Source organism: Malus domestica, chromosome 10 (genome assembly GCF_042453785.1).
Source record: "Malus domestica chromosome 10, GDT2T_hap1".
Classification (NCBI taxonomy): Eukaryota; Viridiplantae; Streptophyta; class Magnoliopsida; order Rosales; family Rosaceae; genus Malus; species Malus domestica.
In genome coordinates, this window is record NC_091670.1 from 39,990,310 (window position 1) to 40,007,427 (window position 17,118).

A 17,118-nucleotide genomic window follows, 5' to 3' on the forward strand; every position below is an offset into this window, starting at 1 on the left:
CACTTTATGTTTTTGGACCTGGATCTAAAAGCCTCATTAATTATTTATGTTAAATATTAAACGTTTTGAATCTGAGGACTTGGAATTGTCGATATCGGCAAGTCAATAACTTACTCTTAGAGTCATGGGTCCCGATGTCCAACCGAATTAGCATCCTAGTCCCTATATATAAACCATCGGTAGTCAATTTAGCTAAAAATATGAAAAGCAAAAAGGATTCCGATTTCAAATTGTAGAGTTGGTCTTTAGTCTGGTCCACCTTCGGTCTAAAGTTTATAGCCCCTCGTAATTTCCCCCCCTTCCCCAACTTAATTTGTCTTCTTATAGAGGATTGTCGGCACTCAAAATAACATTGTGACAGTAACCTAAATCAATGAAGATTGTAGAAAATTTAATTAAGAATCATAATGTTGGATAATGCATCAATCTATAATGTATTATTTGGTCCCAAGTTGATCAGATTCTAAAGGCTTTTTAGTTAAAATGATCCAAGATTGTCAAAACTCTTTATTTTAGTCATTGAGATATAAAACTAATAGAAGTGGTTTCTGAGATTGTCCACTATCAATCATTTTGATCATTCTGTGAAATTTTTTCATTGAATTGAAGAAACCACTAGTTCAAGTGGATGAGTTGATTTGACAAAAATACTCTCAATTTAATGGAGATTTTTTACGGAATAACCAAAATGATTGACGGTGGATAATATTAGGATCACTTATATTGATTTTAAATCTCAAAGACCCAAATGGGGAGTTATATTAATCTCATAAACTAGTTTGGCTAAAAAAACCTATTCTAAAACTTCTTCAAGGACTAAATCGAAAGTTATTAGTTCGTTGATGATTTTCAATTTAGTCTATACCCTAAAAGTTCATCATGCATTCCTATTAAAGACAATCAAGAGAGAACTTGCTGCTCAAGGATTTTTTTAGATAGATTTTAAAGCGTGATCGTTACAGATGACTATACCGACAATATATTATTTCTTTATTTGTTACCATATAGTCGTGGATGATAAGATTGATAAAACACGAACAATAAATTCATACATTTTGTAAAATAATAAATGAATAATATTATATGACAGAATCGTTTACGTTAAAAAGCTCATCGACTAGTTAACATCATCTCTAGAATAATTCCATAAAATGACAGTTGTCGTTGTTCAATTTCCGTCGCATGGGCCAAATTGTGGGACATCTATGAAGCTCTCTGCTGACCTTTGCCTTGGGGCAGGCAGTCATTTCGTATAAACATATGGTGGCTAATTTTCTTTTAATATTTCTTTAGCCGTATGTGCTATGTGGTGACTTGAGAAATTATTTATTTGTACCCATCCTGTGTAATAATTTATCTTTCTCTCGTTTTTACAAAGATTGTCACGAAAGTTTTTTTTTTTTTTTTTTAAATGAAGCAATTGGTAGTTTCATCACGGTAGTTAATCTTTTCAGAATCAGAAAGAGTCACATAGGCATTTCAGCCTCCACATGCCACAATCGTGTGATTCACCAATATCAAGAATCGAACGCATGACATGTCTTGTGAAATACAACCGAGAATTTGTCTCTAACCATTGAGTCATCCTGTGGTGGTTAGATTGTAACAAAAGTTGGCAACAAATATTTTAACAAAAAAAAAAAGTGTTTTTCTAATGTGAGAATGTGAGGACAAAGTCTCAATTATTAAGGGACCAAACCATGCAAGAACTTATAAGAAGTTTGGGTATTTCTCATATTGTCAATTAGTTTTATGATAAAACCTTAACTTTCTTCATGTTATCAGAGCAGGTTGGCAAATGTGTGAAGCCAATGGTCACAAGTAAGAAGTTATTACTTCCCATATTATTAATTATTAATGCCAATTAATTTTATGATGGAAGAAATTGAGTGTTTGATTACAACAATAGCGAGAGTTCGAGAGAATATTTAATTTATAGTTTTACATTGGGCCACATCAGTGGTCAATAAAAATTACGTACTCAAAATGAGTATCTAAGTATTATCCTTTATTTCAACTTACTGCGTTTTGTGTGAAACTCTCATCGCTCTTTTTTAAATTTAGTATAAATTTCATACACAATAAAATAATTATAGAGGCATTGAATAATTAAGAAATTATACTATTATTCAGTCACTGTAATTCTCACGTACAATTATTGGATTTTCCCAACTAAGAAACCCTAATTGTTATTATTTGATGTGATTTTTGATGTGCATATGCACCAATTCATTTGGCTGGTTGTCAACCATCACCTCGTTGGTTACTAACCTTTTCCAACAACTTAACCATTCTCACCTTTTAAAGCTCTAGATTTTCTAACCTTTTCTAGTCAAGAATTTCATTATAAAACTAATTCTTCATCACCAAATCCTTCTTATTAAATTCACTGATTCTAAGCAAAAATTCAGAAAGAGATTCTCTCCAGATCCCCTTCCATCGAATCCAAAAATTTGATATAACGGCTACAAACAGATGGTCATTTTTAAAAGTTATAATAATTATAGTCGTTGGATCAAATTTCAACGGTCTGGATCCCAAACTTGGTGGAATAGGTGGAAAGGGATCCAAAGAGGATCCGCTTCCTAAAAATTCATACAACTTATATTACAACACATAATATATATAGTAGGTAGTAGGTACTGCAAATGGTTTATTCAGACTAGATACATTTTTTGATCGAGTTTTAGTAGTTTTAGTCTCGTGAAAGGGAGAGGAGAGAAGCCCATTAAAAAAACAAAATTGATTCGTCATCATAGGATATACATCTAACGGTTAGAATCAGTTGAACCGTCGAATTTGGACAGAAAAGTCTAGAGAGGATCCGAGTCGGAATTTTCATACATTATTCTGCCAAACTTACATGCACTCTATGGTTAGATAAGCAGTCAGGGGAGTATACAAGTCCTCCAAACCTTGAGGTGAGAAAACCGGTTGTATACCATCTTTTAGTAATTACTTGAATTGCGATGTTTTAACTTTCAATTCCACTTTTGTGAACATAATTTTATTTGCCATGTATCGCAAGTGTGGGAAGTTCCTAATAAATTATAATTATTAAAAAGAAGGTTGATTAATCAAGTGACTACGTGCTCGTTTGGAAGTTCTTATAAATAATTGAAAACGTTTTTGATGAAAATGTTTTTTGGTTCTAAAAACACTTCAAGTACTTTTTCAGGATTCATTTGCATTTTTATTAAGAATTGGTTCCAAAAACACTATCATCAAAAGCGCTTTCAATCATTTTGAAAGTATTTCCAAACGAGATATAAGAACATAGTTGAATTTATATATACAAGTGTTGCAAGTTGGCATGTGCATGCATGCTTGGAGGTTAGAAAAAAACAAAGACTCGCGACAAACGTACACACATTGTTTGCATATGAGTACAAGATAGAAGAGGTGCACTTGACTTTTAACGTTTCAAACTTTTGCTAGCTAGGAAACCCTGCGTGTGTGACTCAAGTACTTCACCTTGCTCGTGGATTTCTGTCCACCACGAGAAAAAGAAGGGGATGAGAGACCAAGAACAAAATAAGCTATGATTCATCTGAAAGGACAATTCTCCACCACCAGGTGAGACATGTGCATGAGAATTGTATGTGTGCATACACCAAAAGAACACAAAGATCAACTTTCTTGTATTTGACTTTACTCAGCAACCTTCCTATTAGGTTAGGCTCAAGAGATAACTTTTAGAGACGAAAGATATGGAAAAGAAGAGTACTAGTCTAAAAATTAATTAATTATTTCAATTATAAGTCTTTTTTTTTTAATAACATTTGTATTTGTTTTCACTATCAAATGATGTTTCAAGTGCGGCTCGTGTGAATATCGGGAGACATTGTACTTATAAGGAGCTTGATGCCTAACCGTTATCGCTAGACTATCGCGAATGCAATAAATTTATTGTAGACTTTGTAAATATTTTGTCGTTTGTTGAGAATGAATATAATATTGATAGAAGGAGAGATTTTGAATGAACTTATAAGTAAGGCGGACTCATCTTTATATTGTCAATTTGTTTTATGGTAAAATTTCAACTTTCTTCATGATATCAGAGCAGGTTATCCCACGTGTGAAATCAAACAACCACACACGATCCACATCACCCCATTGTGTTGTTCACGTATTAGACTTGAAAATTCACCACACACGAAAGAGTGTAGAGAATGAATCCCACATTAATGGAAGGATAATTCTCCACCATTTGTTGAGGCATGGGCATGAGAATTGTATGTGTGCATATACCAAAAGAACAAAAAGATCAACAAGTACTAGTCTAAAAATTAATCAAGTATTTTTTTTAAATAATTTGTCTTCATTATCATATGATGTTTCAAAGTCCGACTCACCTGAATGTTGAAGACATTCTACTTGTAAGGAGCTTGATGCCTAATCGTTGTTGTGCATGCGATAACTTTATTTCTGCTCTTTGGTTTTAATTGAATTTTATAAATATTCTATAGTTTGCCATTTTCTTTTTTTAATAAGTATTTAAATTATAGTAGATACTAGCTTAGATAAATTGGCTAAATTAGTATTTTTTTTTTCACCCGATTTTAAATTTCTCTTTACTTATTTAAAAAGAAAATATTTTAATTATGAATGCGTTCGGATGATGATGCATGCAACAGGCATTATCGGCAAGATAATATTAAGGTGCTACTCATACACTTACTTCTTGATTTGGCCAAATCAAAATATGTCACATGTTTCTTGTTTTTTAAGGTCTAAGAAAATTAAATAATATGTCTATTATTCTTTAAAACGATAAAACATGTGTTAAAAATTCATTAAATAATGCGTCTATTATTCTTTAAAACGATAAAACATGTGTTAAAAATTCATTAAATAATACGTCTATTATTCTTTAAAACGATAAAACATGTGTTAAAAATTCATTAGGCCATAATCAAAAAGTGAGTATATGAGATAAGGTGCATTTTAGATTACCACCCTCAAGTTGTGGTAATGTTCACTACCCTATTTATTACTATTATATGAGTTTAAATTTCGAGATATGTGTAGTGGATGAACACAAATTTCAAAATTTAAATTCATCTAAAGGTGATAAATCGGGTGGTGAACATTACCACTACTTGAGGGTGGTGAGCAAAAATATTCTTATAGGGGATACTAATTTTTTTTTGTCAAAGATTCTCATAATGAGTCTCTAGAGTAATGCTAGGTAGATTGCATTCGTAGACTAAATTTGGAAACTAAATTATTCTCACATATAAGAAATAAATATATTAATCAACATATCTAATCATCAAGTTTCATGTCATTCGATTTACAAAATTTGATCTATAAATTTAGCTTGTCTAACATTACCGAGTACCTAAGTATTATCCTTATCGTTATGGGCATGAGTTTGACAACACAAAAATGTCTGGGTGCGCCATGTGCACCACTTTGCTGTACAATTACTCTCCTTATCACAAAAAATCCGGATGTCTTCTAGAAGGAGGGCCGGGGAGCTTTCATCCCATGCAATTCATCGGGCTAAGTCTTCTAAAAGGAGGGCCGGGTAGGGAGCTTTCATCCCATGCAATTCATCGGCTAAGTCTTCTAGAAGGAGGGCCGTGTAGGAAGCTTTCAACCCGTGCAATTCATCGGCTAAGCATCGGTTAAGTCTTCTAGAAGGAGGGCAGGGTAGGCAGCTTTCATCCCATGCATTCTCTGCAGTCTCATCAATATACATATATACATGTGTGTGTGTGTTGTGTGTGTGTGTTCCCGTTGTCTAATTTAATCCCACCAATACAATTTAATGTCCACTTCCCCTTCTCACATCACTGGTTATTTTCGTCAAGGGGGAATGTGCTAACTAACATAACTCCATTAGGACCATTACTTTAATGTGCTCTTTCTTGCCAACCATATGCACAGTGACGGATTCATAATATTTTTTCTTTCCAATAAAATGAACAATCATTTGCCATGCATTCTCTGCAGTCTCATCAATATACATATATATACATGTGTGTGTATGTGTGTGTGTTCCCGTTGTCTAATTTAATCCCACCAATACAATTTAATGTCCACTTCCCCTTCTCACATCACTGGTTATGTATTTTTGTCAAGGGGGAATGTGCTAACTAACATGACTCTGCTAGGACCACTACTTTATTGTGCTCCTTTGTGCCAGCCATATGCACAGTGACGGATCCATAATTTTTTTTTTCCTGATAAAATGAACAATCATTTTGCGTTTGGCACGTAAGGGAGGATAAGGGCAGATTTAGGAAATTTTCCTCTCAAGAGCAAGATGAACCAGACAATTGCCCTTGGGCACCTACGTACGCTGCCTCTTCTTCTTTGAGGCATTTTTGATCTTCCTCCTGTATGATAACCGTGCTCAAGGAAAATCTCATAGGAAGATTTGGACCCTTTGTGTAACAAGCGGTTGGAGTCAACTACATTATACACCAGCTCCTACGTATATTTTTTTATTGGGGGCAAATGTCCCTCTCAACAAGGGTGGATCTACCTTGAGGCATGATGGGTCAACTGACCCCTCCTAGCTTGAAAAGTTTATAAGGAAGAGTTGGGTGTTACTCTTTGAAAAACTGAGATGTCCTTGAAAGTTGTCTGCTAATTGCTCGACGAATTGCTCCTATGGATACTAAGTAGACTAACTGCTAGCCTCATGCCTTATGCGTTGCTATGGGCATTTTTCGATATGCTCACTCGGTATATGTTGACATTTGTCGGCATGCTCATCCAACAGTTATTGACATCAGTCAACATGCTCGCTCAAAGACTATTGGCATATGTCGACAGACATGTAATATGACTTGACAAATGACCTTATACCTACCAAAACTCTATGAAATGTCAATTTGCATAGTCTTCCGTCCAAAAAAATTTATGCACAACGCTATTCTCATTGACCCCACCCCCCCCCCCCCCCAAAAAAAATCCATACATCTACCATTGCGTCTCGAGCTCAAACTGGCAGTTTCGTCTTCCTATCTACACATGTTAGTTATTCGCAAGAACGCTTGTCATAAGTATTTACTATGGTATTCATAATGCATTGTTGAAATAAACCACTCATGTTTCTTCAACGTTAGAACTTCATTGTCTTCGCAAATGATGTTATGCATAGTTGTAAGCTGTCTATAAATATGTGAACCCAAAGAAAGAAAAAAAAACACTTTCATACGTGAGAGATGGATATTTCACAAGGTGCGGTTCCCTTCCGGCTTCTAGAAGGGGACAGTAACGATGGGGTAAGCAGATGACAAAGTGACACAGAGGAAATTGTTCGACTTAGTTTAATTATTAAATATTATTTATTCTTGTTGTTATTTAAATTTTTATTCGCTAATCAGACAATAATTTATTGAACAACGAATAAAAAAGGGACAATTATTTAGCACTTCAACGGGATTACTTTAGTAAACTCTGTTGTGATTCATGTGAATTTTTGACTTTAGTGCCGTCTTAGGACAGTAATTTCGTTTAATAATCCATCGGGTCATGTTACTTACTTGCCCTCGGGTGATTGACTAAAGTACAAAGCAAACACGTTCACGGTGCAACTTTGCTTACCATGATATTTATTCTTAAGTTTAAATTTTTTAAAATTTGTGTATATTCATCACACAAATTTTGAAATTTATACTCAAAATAGAGTGATAACCATTATCATCACTTGAGGATGGTAATAAAAAAGGAGACAGATTGTCTGCCCTCCTATTTAGGTGGCCTTCTCATCCCTTCTTATTATGTGTTGTCACGGTTAAGCCATGTCAACATTTTATATTGATTTTTTTTATAGACATAATAAGACAAAAAGTAAAAAGAATATAAAATGTTGACATAATTTAATCGTGACCGTTCAAATAAGAGGAGATGGGAAGAACACCCAAATAGGAGGGCAGACAATCTACCTCTAATAAAAAATGCACCATAATGCAACAAGGGGTGGGTCCCTATACCGTTTATTGAATCAGGGTGACTTTTTGCTCTTTGTCCATAAGTGGAGGTAATGTTCACCACCTCACTTATTTGTGTCGGTCTACTTCATAGATTTTGAAATGAATCCATTTGATACTATGAAGATCTTCTAAGGCTTAAGTCGGAGTACAACATCGAATAACTGTGTTATGATACAACAATTATTTATAGAATTTAAAATCAGAATGATGAACATCACCATCACTTATTCGTGGAACAGCAAAAATATTACCATGTGACTTGTTTGTAAAACTCCAATAGAAAAGTTAGAAACATGGGACCGGCACCTTTGATTATATTTGTTTTTACTTAAGGCCACTTTTATTATGTGTACATTACAGTTTTCTTTTTACTTTATGTCAATTTCATCATTATAATTGAATAAATTGGGCAGAGGTGTGGGATTTGGTCATAGGGTTAGGAGAAGCACAAAAGGCCTTCATACGTTACTTCACAAATACTCAATGTGTTAATTAGAGCAATTAAAGTCACTTAATATTATGATCTGATGATATTTTTTTAAATTTATAATTAAGAAATTTTAGATTCAATTCTCGTCAAAGACGAATTTGAACAACATTATTGATAATCTATGAGACTATCTTCCCCTCTTCTCTTTAGCGTAACTGAATGACAATTGAAATATATTTTGGCATATTCAATCAATATCAACCAACTATATATTCTTACTCAAGAATAATAATTTTTTATGTTATTTGTGAGTATAGTTATTTTGTTGAAAACAAATTTCGAAATCCGCCATTAATTAGTGTTAGCTAGGATGGAGCTTTTCTTAAGCACTTTTTGTCATTAAAAGTTTGCAAAAATGGAGAAATCTGAGGTACCATAGATAACTACCAAGCCCACAAGCAACCACCGGCTACGGGGGGACCGTTGATACGCCGTGCAATTTTGTACTTGAATTCCCTTTGTACCTGCTCGTGCTACTCTTCTACAACCATTTCATCGTTGTACTTCTGTTTTCTCTAATAAATTTTGGGTGTCATTGGTGTTTAAATGGATAGGAGTTCTCTATTTAGGGCTAGGTTCCTTCATTTTGCTTATGCGAAATTGCAAATGAAGCGTAGGCAAATATAATTGTACAATGACATAACTTCGATGTTTCTCTACTACCTAATTCTTCGTTATCTTGGATAATGTCGTTGAGAAAAAACCTATATCCGTTTAGTAAAAACTCTATGTATAAAATCTTTTAATTTAGTTTGATTTTTATCACACACATATGGCTGCACTACATACAACACAAGAATAACTACCTATGTATATTTTGCCAACTTCTTATAAAAAAAAAAAGTCCAATTTCTTACTAGTCTATATTGGGAAGAGATCATCTCTGGATCTCTTTCACTAATATCATCGGATCAAGTGATCTGAGTTTTTGAAATTTCATCTAACGGTTCATCTGTTTTAACATTTTAAAAACTATAATAATTTTTTTACCGTTAGATGAAATTGCAAAGGTCCAGATCATTTGATCCGGTGTCCTTAGCGGGGATCTCTTCTCGTCTGTATTTACCGAATCCTGACCCCTAAAATACCGCATTTACCAAATTATTTTTTTTGTGCGAAGATAAAATCAGTATTTACCTAAAAAAATCTAAAAAAATCTAAACTCACGCGCGTATCAAGCAGTGGAAAGCGGAACTTGTGAATTGAGATGCACAGTAATTACTGGGTTTGCCTATAAAAGCAGGACGAACGAGACTCCCACCCCCTCCTTCTGATCAACGCTCTCTGTGCTAAAAATCGCCATTAAAGCTCGAATTGCAAATTCTCGAAGATACCCAGAAAGAAAGTTTGAAGCTTTGGTGGTAGGAAGCTCTCAAGGATTGAAAGCGATTGCTGTGCCGATCTTCTGGGTTTCTATTCACGGTACGTTTGTCAATAAATTTTACCTTTTTTTGCTGCATTTGTTCCTGAACTGCACCTTGGTTTTTTATATTAAGATGAAAAGACTTGAAGGGGACGTTGAAATTTGTGGGTTTTGGGTTTTGTGGGGATGGTGGTGTGTTTTGGTTTGTTGAGCCGCAGATCTAGCTTTGTTTCTGCTTTCGGTTTCATCACTGTTTGGATTTTTGGGGTTGTTTGGTTGCTGGGAAACTGGTTTGGGGGAAGGCAAAAGGGAAATGCTTGGGAAGTTTGTTTCTTTGGGAAACAATTCTCAAGCATTTGCCTATATCCAACACAACAAGGGGGTGGTTTTTCTTGTGGGGGTGTGGATATGGTGCCAGAGGTTTGAATGCTTGGTTTAAATTAATCTGACACTATATTGTAAGCCAAGAGATATGTGTGGTTTTTGGGGTTTTCTGTGAGTCAATCCTGTTCAATTTTATGATAGTTTTGTGAGAAGTGGTTTCTAAGTGCATGTTGAGCTTGATGAAACTCTGTTTTAGCTGTTTAGGGGCATGTAGGTGTGCATCTTCGTGTTTTCGGAGTTTATAGTGTTTGGTCGTACCCGAATTCTATTATGATTTCCTCTGATTGTTGTACTTCACCTCATGCTGGAGGGTTTCCCCACAATTTGAGGGTGTAGTGAGATGTATACCCTCAAACAAGGCTGATCAGCTAAGCGTTATATCGAAATGAGGTCGGTTGAATCCCTCATTTCGTACTTGTTTCTGCTATAGAGCCGGGGTGGTAGAAAATCCGGAAAACGTTTTTGTTTAATTTTGTGTTGTGCTTGATGGAGGGTTCGGGATTGGTTCAGTTTCCTCGTCAATAGGCATTTTTTCCTTCACTGTTGTTCTACAGCAATTTAGATTGCTCTATGTCCTTCATTAAGCTGAGGAATTCTTGCAGCTAATCAATTTGGTTGGATGTCAACTCAAACATAACTGTCTGTGTGAGGTAGAATGGTGAGTGTGAACTTGGTTGGGAGATGTGTGTGTATAACAGTTTCCGGTGGCTAAAGCGGGTAGCATTCTTGATCCGGTGCAGATTTTTGGATCACTCGGATTTATTAAGTGAAACTTTTTTTCCATGTTTCCTTTAATCTGCAGCCATACATGTTATGAACCTATATGTATAAAATACATCCTAGGTGCTATGAGTGGGTGCTCTTTGGAGTTACCGTTGTCTCTAAATTGGTTTCATTTGTCTCTCACAATGTGGTCGTGCACTGCTATATTATTTAAACTTTTTCCTCTCTCGCAAGCATTTGTCTTGTCTTCCATTTGTTAATTTTCAGTCTGATTGTTTTGCAAGGTCATCAGATGAGGGACCTTCAAAAAACTCGTGGTACAGAACTGATTTCATTTATCTTATCTTTTGCAGTACTGGTGAAAGAAACAAAACAAATTAAAAGAACCGAAAAAATGGCCTTGCAGCAATACTTTGCACACGAATGCAGATCCGTATCGGGGGCAACAACAGATTCAGAAACTTCCAAAGGTGGGTTTGACTGCAACATCTGCTTAGAATTTGCGCACGAGCCAGTGGTCACCTTCTGCGGCCATCTATTTTGCTGGCCTTGCATCTACAAATGGCTTCACGTTCAGAGTGCCTCCCTTGCCTCCGATGAGTGCCCTCAGTGCCCTGTTTGCAAAGCTGATATATCGCACACCACCATGGTCCCACTTTACGGCCGGGGCCAAACAACTTCCGAACCTGAGCATGAAGGAAAGATGACACTCTACAGGGGAATGGTAATACCGCCCAGACCATCAGCATGTGATGTGCAAGCTCTCATATCTAGCACCTCTCAGACCGTCCAGCAACTTCCATATCGTAACCCTTATCAGAACCAACAATATGACCCTCAATCATACGGCAGTTTTGGAGAACATCCTTCCTCTTCACTCCTTGACCTCGGAGGCACTGCAATGGCAGGTGTCCACCATCCGGCGGTTGGGGTATTTGGAGAAATGGTTTATGCAAGGGTGTTCGGAAACTCAGAGAGCGTATATGCGTACCCGAATTCTTATCACCGAACGGGAAGTAGTAGTCCAAGGCTGAGGAGGCAGGAGATGCAGGCAGACAAGTCACTAAACAGAATATCTATTTTCTTCTTCTGTTGCTTACTTTTGTGCCTTCTTGTCTTCTGAAGTTCAGAGATTAGGTCATTCTCCTTCTCTGCCATTTTGTTACTGTATAATTAACGCTTGTGAACATTGATAGATGAAATTAGATGTGAAATATAAGAGGTAGTAATGATGTTAGAAATTTCTGACGGCTGGATGTGCGTTGAAATTTTTTAGAAAATTCCATGATCAAATCATATTATGTTGTATGGATTATAGTTTAAACCAAAGTATAAGTTGTTATAGATGTTCCTAACACATATAGGGGCCGTTTGAAAGTATTTTTAAAATGATTAAAAGCGTTTTGGATGAAAATATTTTAAAAACTAATCTTTAGTAAAAATTCTAATAATCAAATAAGCTCATCATAATTTTACCAAATTGTTATCATAACAAAACTTAGGCCACTCGGCTCCAATGGGGAGCCCGATTTGGCAGGAATCCACGGCCCAGACCTGAGGCTATATAACGCAAAGTTGATGTCAACCACAATTTAAATTATTGCTAATAATTTTATACAGAAAAATTTTAAAAATTAAAAAAAATATTCAATAAATACCTAATCATGCTTAAAAATCATATTCGAAATTAAAAATAAAATTATCTTTCATTATGTTATTAAAAAATAATGATAATATTTTAATCCCAATAACTTGAGCTATTCACTTTAGGAATGAAAATGCACTTAGGCTATTCACTTGGGGCGATTGAGTTGCCTATAATCCAAGGAGGCTTTTGGGGATGGAAGTGCTGTAATAAGTGCTTTTGGGAAGGAGGGGCTCCATCCTGTATGGCCGGCAATTATTTCACGGCGGGTCTGTTTTAAGCCAACTTGGTCACACAAATATGAGCTTTTACCAGTCCAAGCAGCCAGTCAAGCTCTATTTATTGCGTTTGGTGAAGTCCTGATATATTTGAATGAACATAACAGTATACATTTGAAGCCACTCAAGCGTTATCCACACTCTTTCATTTTTCACACATTCTTTGTCAATTTATATTATTTGATCTTATTCGATTCATTCGATCCGATGGCTGGGTGTGTGGATAGCACACCCTAAATCAATGATTTCAACAATAAGAAGATAGGGGGAACAAGAAATGAAACATTGCTTAACTCATTATCGAGAAATCGAAGTTTGACACATATTAGACAAATATCTTGGTAAAACTACAAAATGAGAAATTTTCTTATGTTAAATTATGATAAGAAGAAATGACTCCACACACCCTAAATCAATGATTTCAACAATAAGAAGATAGGGGGAACAAGAAATGAAACATTGCTTAACTCATTATTGAGAAATCGCAGTCTGAGACATATAAACAAATATCTCGGTAAAACTACAAAATGAGAAATTTTCTTATGTTAAATTATGATAAGAAGAAATGACTTTTTATTCATGCTATGTCCACTTACCTGTCCTATTTTTCTGCCAATCTACGTATATCGTCCCACCAACCTCAAAGTCGAGGTAATTGGTTCACCTATACCCATCCAATTTCCCATTGAAATGCACAAGTAACAACATTGGTTTGGTTATTTTCAACCGCGAAACATCATCTTCAACATTAATTGTCATTACCAATCACTAATCAAAAGCGGTTGGCCGAACCAAGAAACTTCCTGCATCACCAATCACAATGTCCAAATCAAATTGATTCTTATTTTGGTACAACAAAATAGTTGTTCTACCTTTAACATCAAGGTGTTGGGAACACGGTTTAGTACATCAATTGTACTATTACACTTGGTGTACCGAACCGTGTTCTTGACACACTAATTTATATATAACACGAGAAAGATCCTAACAAAGAATATATAACCGATTATATGTCAGATCTCTATTAACTTTAGATCCAAGAATCTTATATAATCCTCGACCGAAAGGGTTTGTAACTTTGTAATGATGAAATTAGATTGTGGTGGACACAAAGATTTGTGGGTGAATGTGCATCCCAAAATGTGTTAGTGTGGTGATAATGTTGGTATGGAGGTCTCAGTCACCATTTGGCCACCCAACCCCAACTGTGGTGCTGGAAGTTGCAATCTTTACTTGATGCCAATGTGGAGAGACTTTTTAGTGTGATCGTCACACGAGGTGGTACACCGCATGTCGCTATATAAATGGTGAGATATGTGTGTTAAAAAGTTAATAACTTAAAAAATAAAATTTCTCACCACTTACATAAAAACACGTGATGTACCACCTTTGTGCCCGTCACAACTAAAAATTTGTCGCCAATATGGGGCAGTGATGCATCCATTAGGTTTGTCTATTTGAATCGCTTGGTAATTGCCATGTGTTTTAGGTCCACTTAGTTTTGTCGTTTTACATTCCATTTGCATCCAATATTTGAAAATAATGTAAGTGGCAGCCTGTCGTGTTTTCATGTGTTTCAATAACGTTATTTTATGTCATGTGATATTATGCTCAACTTAATTTCATATTACAAATACATGCGATTTAGGTACACTTATTTGTGTTGTTTAACATTCGACTGCATCAAATACTGGTCCTGGCAACTTGTCATGTTTCAATTTGTGTTGTCATGTTTCAACTTTATAGTGGGCAGCAGGAGCTACTGCTGATTTTTCAGCAGCCAAATTCCGTTCTTTTTATTTGGTGTGAGATTATGCCCAAACGTACGAATCTAAACTAATTTGTGAATCTTGCATGTTGGGCCATATATCACCCATTTATAATACATTTTTTTTTAGACAAAAGTTTACTACTATTAGGAGGAGGAGTTTTAAACCCAAGACGCATTGATAGAAACTCACCACCTGATCCATTAAGATATTGGACCACATGCTCATCTGTTTATCGGAAATGTGTTTAGCCACAATATATCTATTAGTTGCAATACCAAGATATGCGTTTAGGTCCACTTATTTGGGTCGATAGCATTTGACTGCATCAAATAGTCCTTATGTCGTATGAGATTATGCTAAACTCATTCACAACTTTTTCGTATCATGTCTAATTCTATCTATTTACTAATACTATTCAGCCACAATAAATTTAGAATAGTGCGCACACTCTGACTTTTTTACATTGGACTGCATCTATGGATATCAAATTTCAAAGTGGGGCCGCCTATAATTATGCCAGGGGGATGGAATTCTTCAAATCATATTCAAACTAGCCACTAAACCACATTGAGATTTATGGTTTTTACCGCTTTTCACACAATTTTTTTTTAATATTTTTTTTACACAAGTTTGTTAATTTTTTTTTCCACTGATCTTCTTCAATTCATTCGATTCAACGGTCGGAAATTAGAAACGTTTGTGAGAGGTAAATATAAGTATATGGATAGCACCATCATTTTTTTGTGTCAATGAGATTTATAGACTTAAATCTGAATTTTCTTCCCATTTCATTGAATGACCAAATAAATTGTTGTACGCTTCTACTTAACTGTAGTTTATATTGAGAACGATGTTTTAATTATACTTGTCTATAAGGTATTAATCATTTGTACGGCCAAGCGATCATCAAAACTCAAAATTGCTATTAGAATAATTTCGCGAAAGGATTGATATTGACACTCCACAGTAGTTATTTTGGAAGAAAGTAATATTCACCGACAGTTCGTTAAATAAGGGACAGAAGTTGGTTAGGGATAATGAATGAGTGGGCCTAATGACCCAGAAGGGGAGAGTGTGAGAGATGGACCTTAGTATGCTTATCCCAGTGGATATTAAAAGGAAGGTAAGGCCTATATGCGCTTGCGATTAGGCCTCGTTTGGTACGCAGTTTTGAACAGGATATGGACTAAGTTCAGTTACATCTCGTAGATATGATCACGAAACAAAAATCACTTCTGGAATCTTCAGTGAGTTTTTGACCAAGATTCCACGCATAATTTGCTCACTCAAATTATAAGGAAATGCTGATTCGTTAAAACAATCATAATATTTGTTACAAAAAAAAAAAAATCATATTAAGAAAGGTGGATCCAAATATGGAACCTCGAATGTGGAGATAAATGCTCTTAATTGGTCAACTTGTAGCTCAATTTGGAATCTGTATGTACTCCCCTTGGTGTTATTGGTTTTTTGTTCCCGACACTTTAATTCATGAAAGGCTCCTATTGGTCCTTGGTCTTATATTGTACTGGTAAATTTATTAGTCTCAATGCATATGTGTGTTAGGTAAGTTGATTAAAGCAATGTATCTGATCTCTTAAGTCCAAATATGAATCCACTTTAACATAATAGAGTAGTTCAAAATATCATATCATATCGTATTACAAATAATTTATTTTTATCATCGGTATTAATCGTGGGATTATTGGCCCGAAGACGGGGATAACTACTGTTGTAGGAAAATGCTTCTTGATAGCGCAACCCAATTAAAGAGGCCAGTCAAGAAAGTTATGATCGACCCAGCTTACCTAGAAACGATGAAGGTCATCCACCCACCCACCCCTAATAGAAGGCGAAAGCACTTACTACATACAGAGGTGGAGTGGGGCGACCCACCTGAAAGATGTCAAGGTGCGACCAAGGGCTCAAAGGAGTTCATCCAACTACAACTTCATTAGAAACAAATTCATTAGAAACAAATAAGTTCTAGCACCGAAGGACTTTGTCCTTTGGATGGGGGTGGTGCTCTCTGTCGTGATGATCACTTATGTATCTTCTAGACACAGTCGTGGTTAATTTGTGCATGTGGCGCCATTAGGGGTTTATAGATATGGTGAATATCTACAAATATACCATTTGAAACCACATATTGTTCTTGTGGGTTTGGTAGGCTCGTTAGGATGATGCCTTAATAACCAACTAAGTGCGCCATTGTAAGATCTCACATGATGAAGTGCCATGTGGACGTGTCTGTAGTGTCTTTAGTCTTGTACCTTCGGACATGGAACAAACTCCATGACAAGTAACATGAGATGAGTTTGGTAACTCACTTACAGTGGGAACTTTGTAAAGCAAAGAACAAGGTTTTCATTCTTGCATGTTTACAAAACTCTGCAAAGTAATCGTTGTATCATGACACGGTTATTCGATGTTGTACTCCGACTATAGCTAAGCATTGTGGTTTTCCGGGATTGAATGTAGTTCAAGGTAGCCCGGTTTGGTACCTTTAGT

The 17,118-nt window shown here is 35.6% G+C and overlaps 1 protein-coding gene across 1 annotated transcript; it reads left to right on the top strand.

Annotated features, from left to right (window-relative positions):
• Nucleotides 1–9,703: 9,703 nt before the first annotated feature.
• LOC103446415 (E3 ubiquitin-protein ligase RMA1H1-like) lies at nt 9,704–12,158 on the top strand. The gene is made up of 2 exons (XM_070806546.1): nt 9,704–9,864; nt 11,266–12,158. The coding sequence occupies exon 2, from the start codon at nt 11,307–11,309 to the stop codon at nt 12,033–12,035; it is 729 nt and encodes a 242-aa protein (XP_070662647.1). The 5' UTR covers nt 9,704–9,864; nt 11,266–11,306; the 3' UTR covers nt 12,036–12,158.
• Nucleotides 12,159–17,118: the final 4,960 nt, after the last annotated feature.

Coding starts and splice junctions, on each gene's coding strand:
- LOC103446415 (XM_070806546.1), top strand. CDS start 11,307: ATGGCCTTGCAGCAATACTTTGCACACGAATGCAGATCCGTATCGGGG.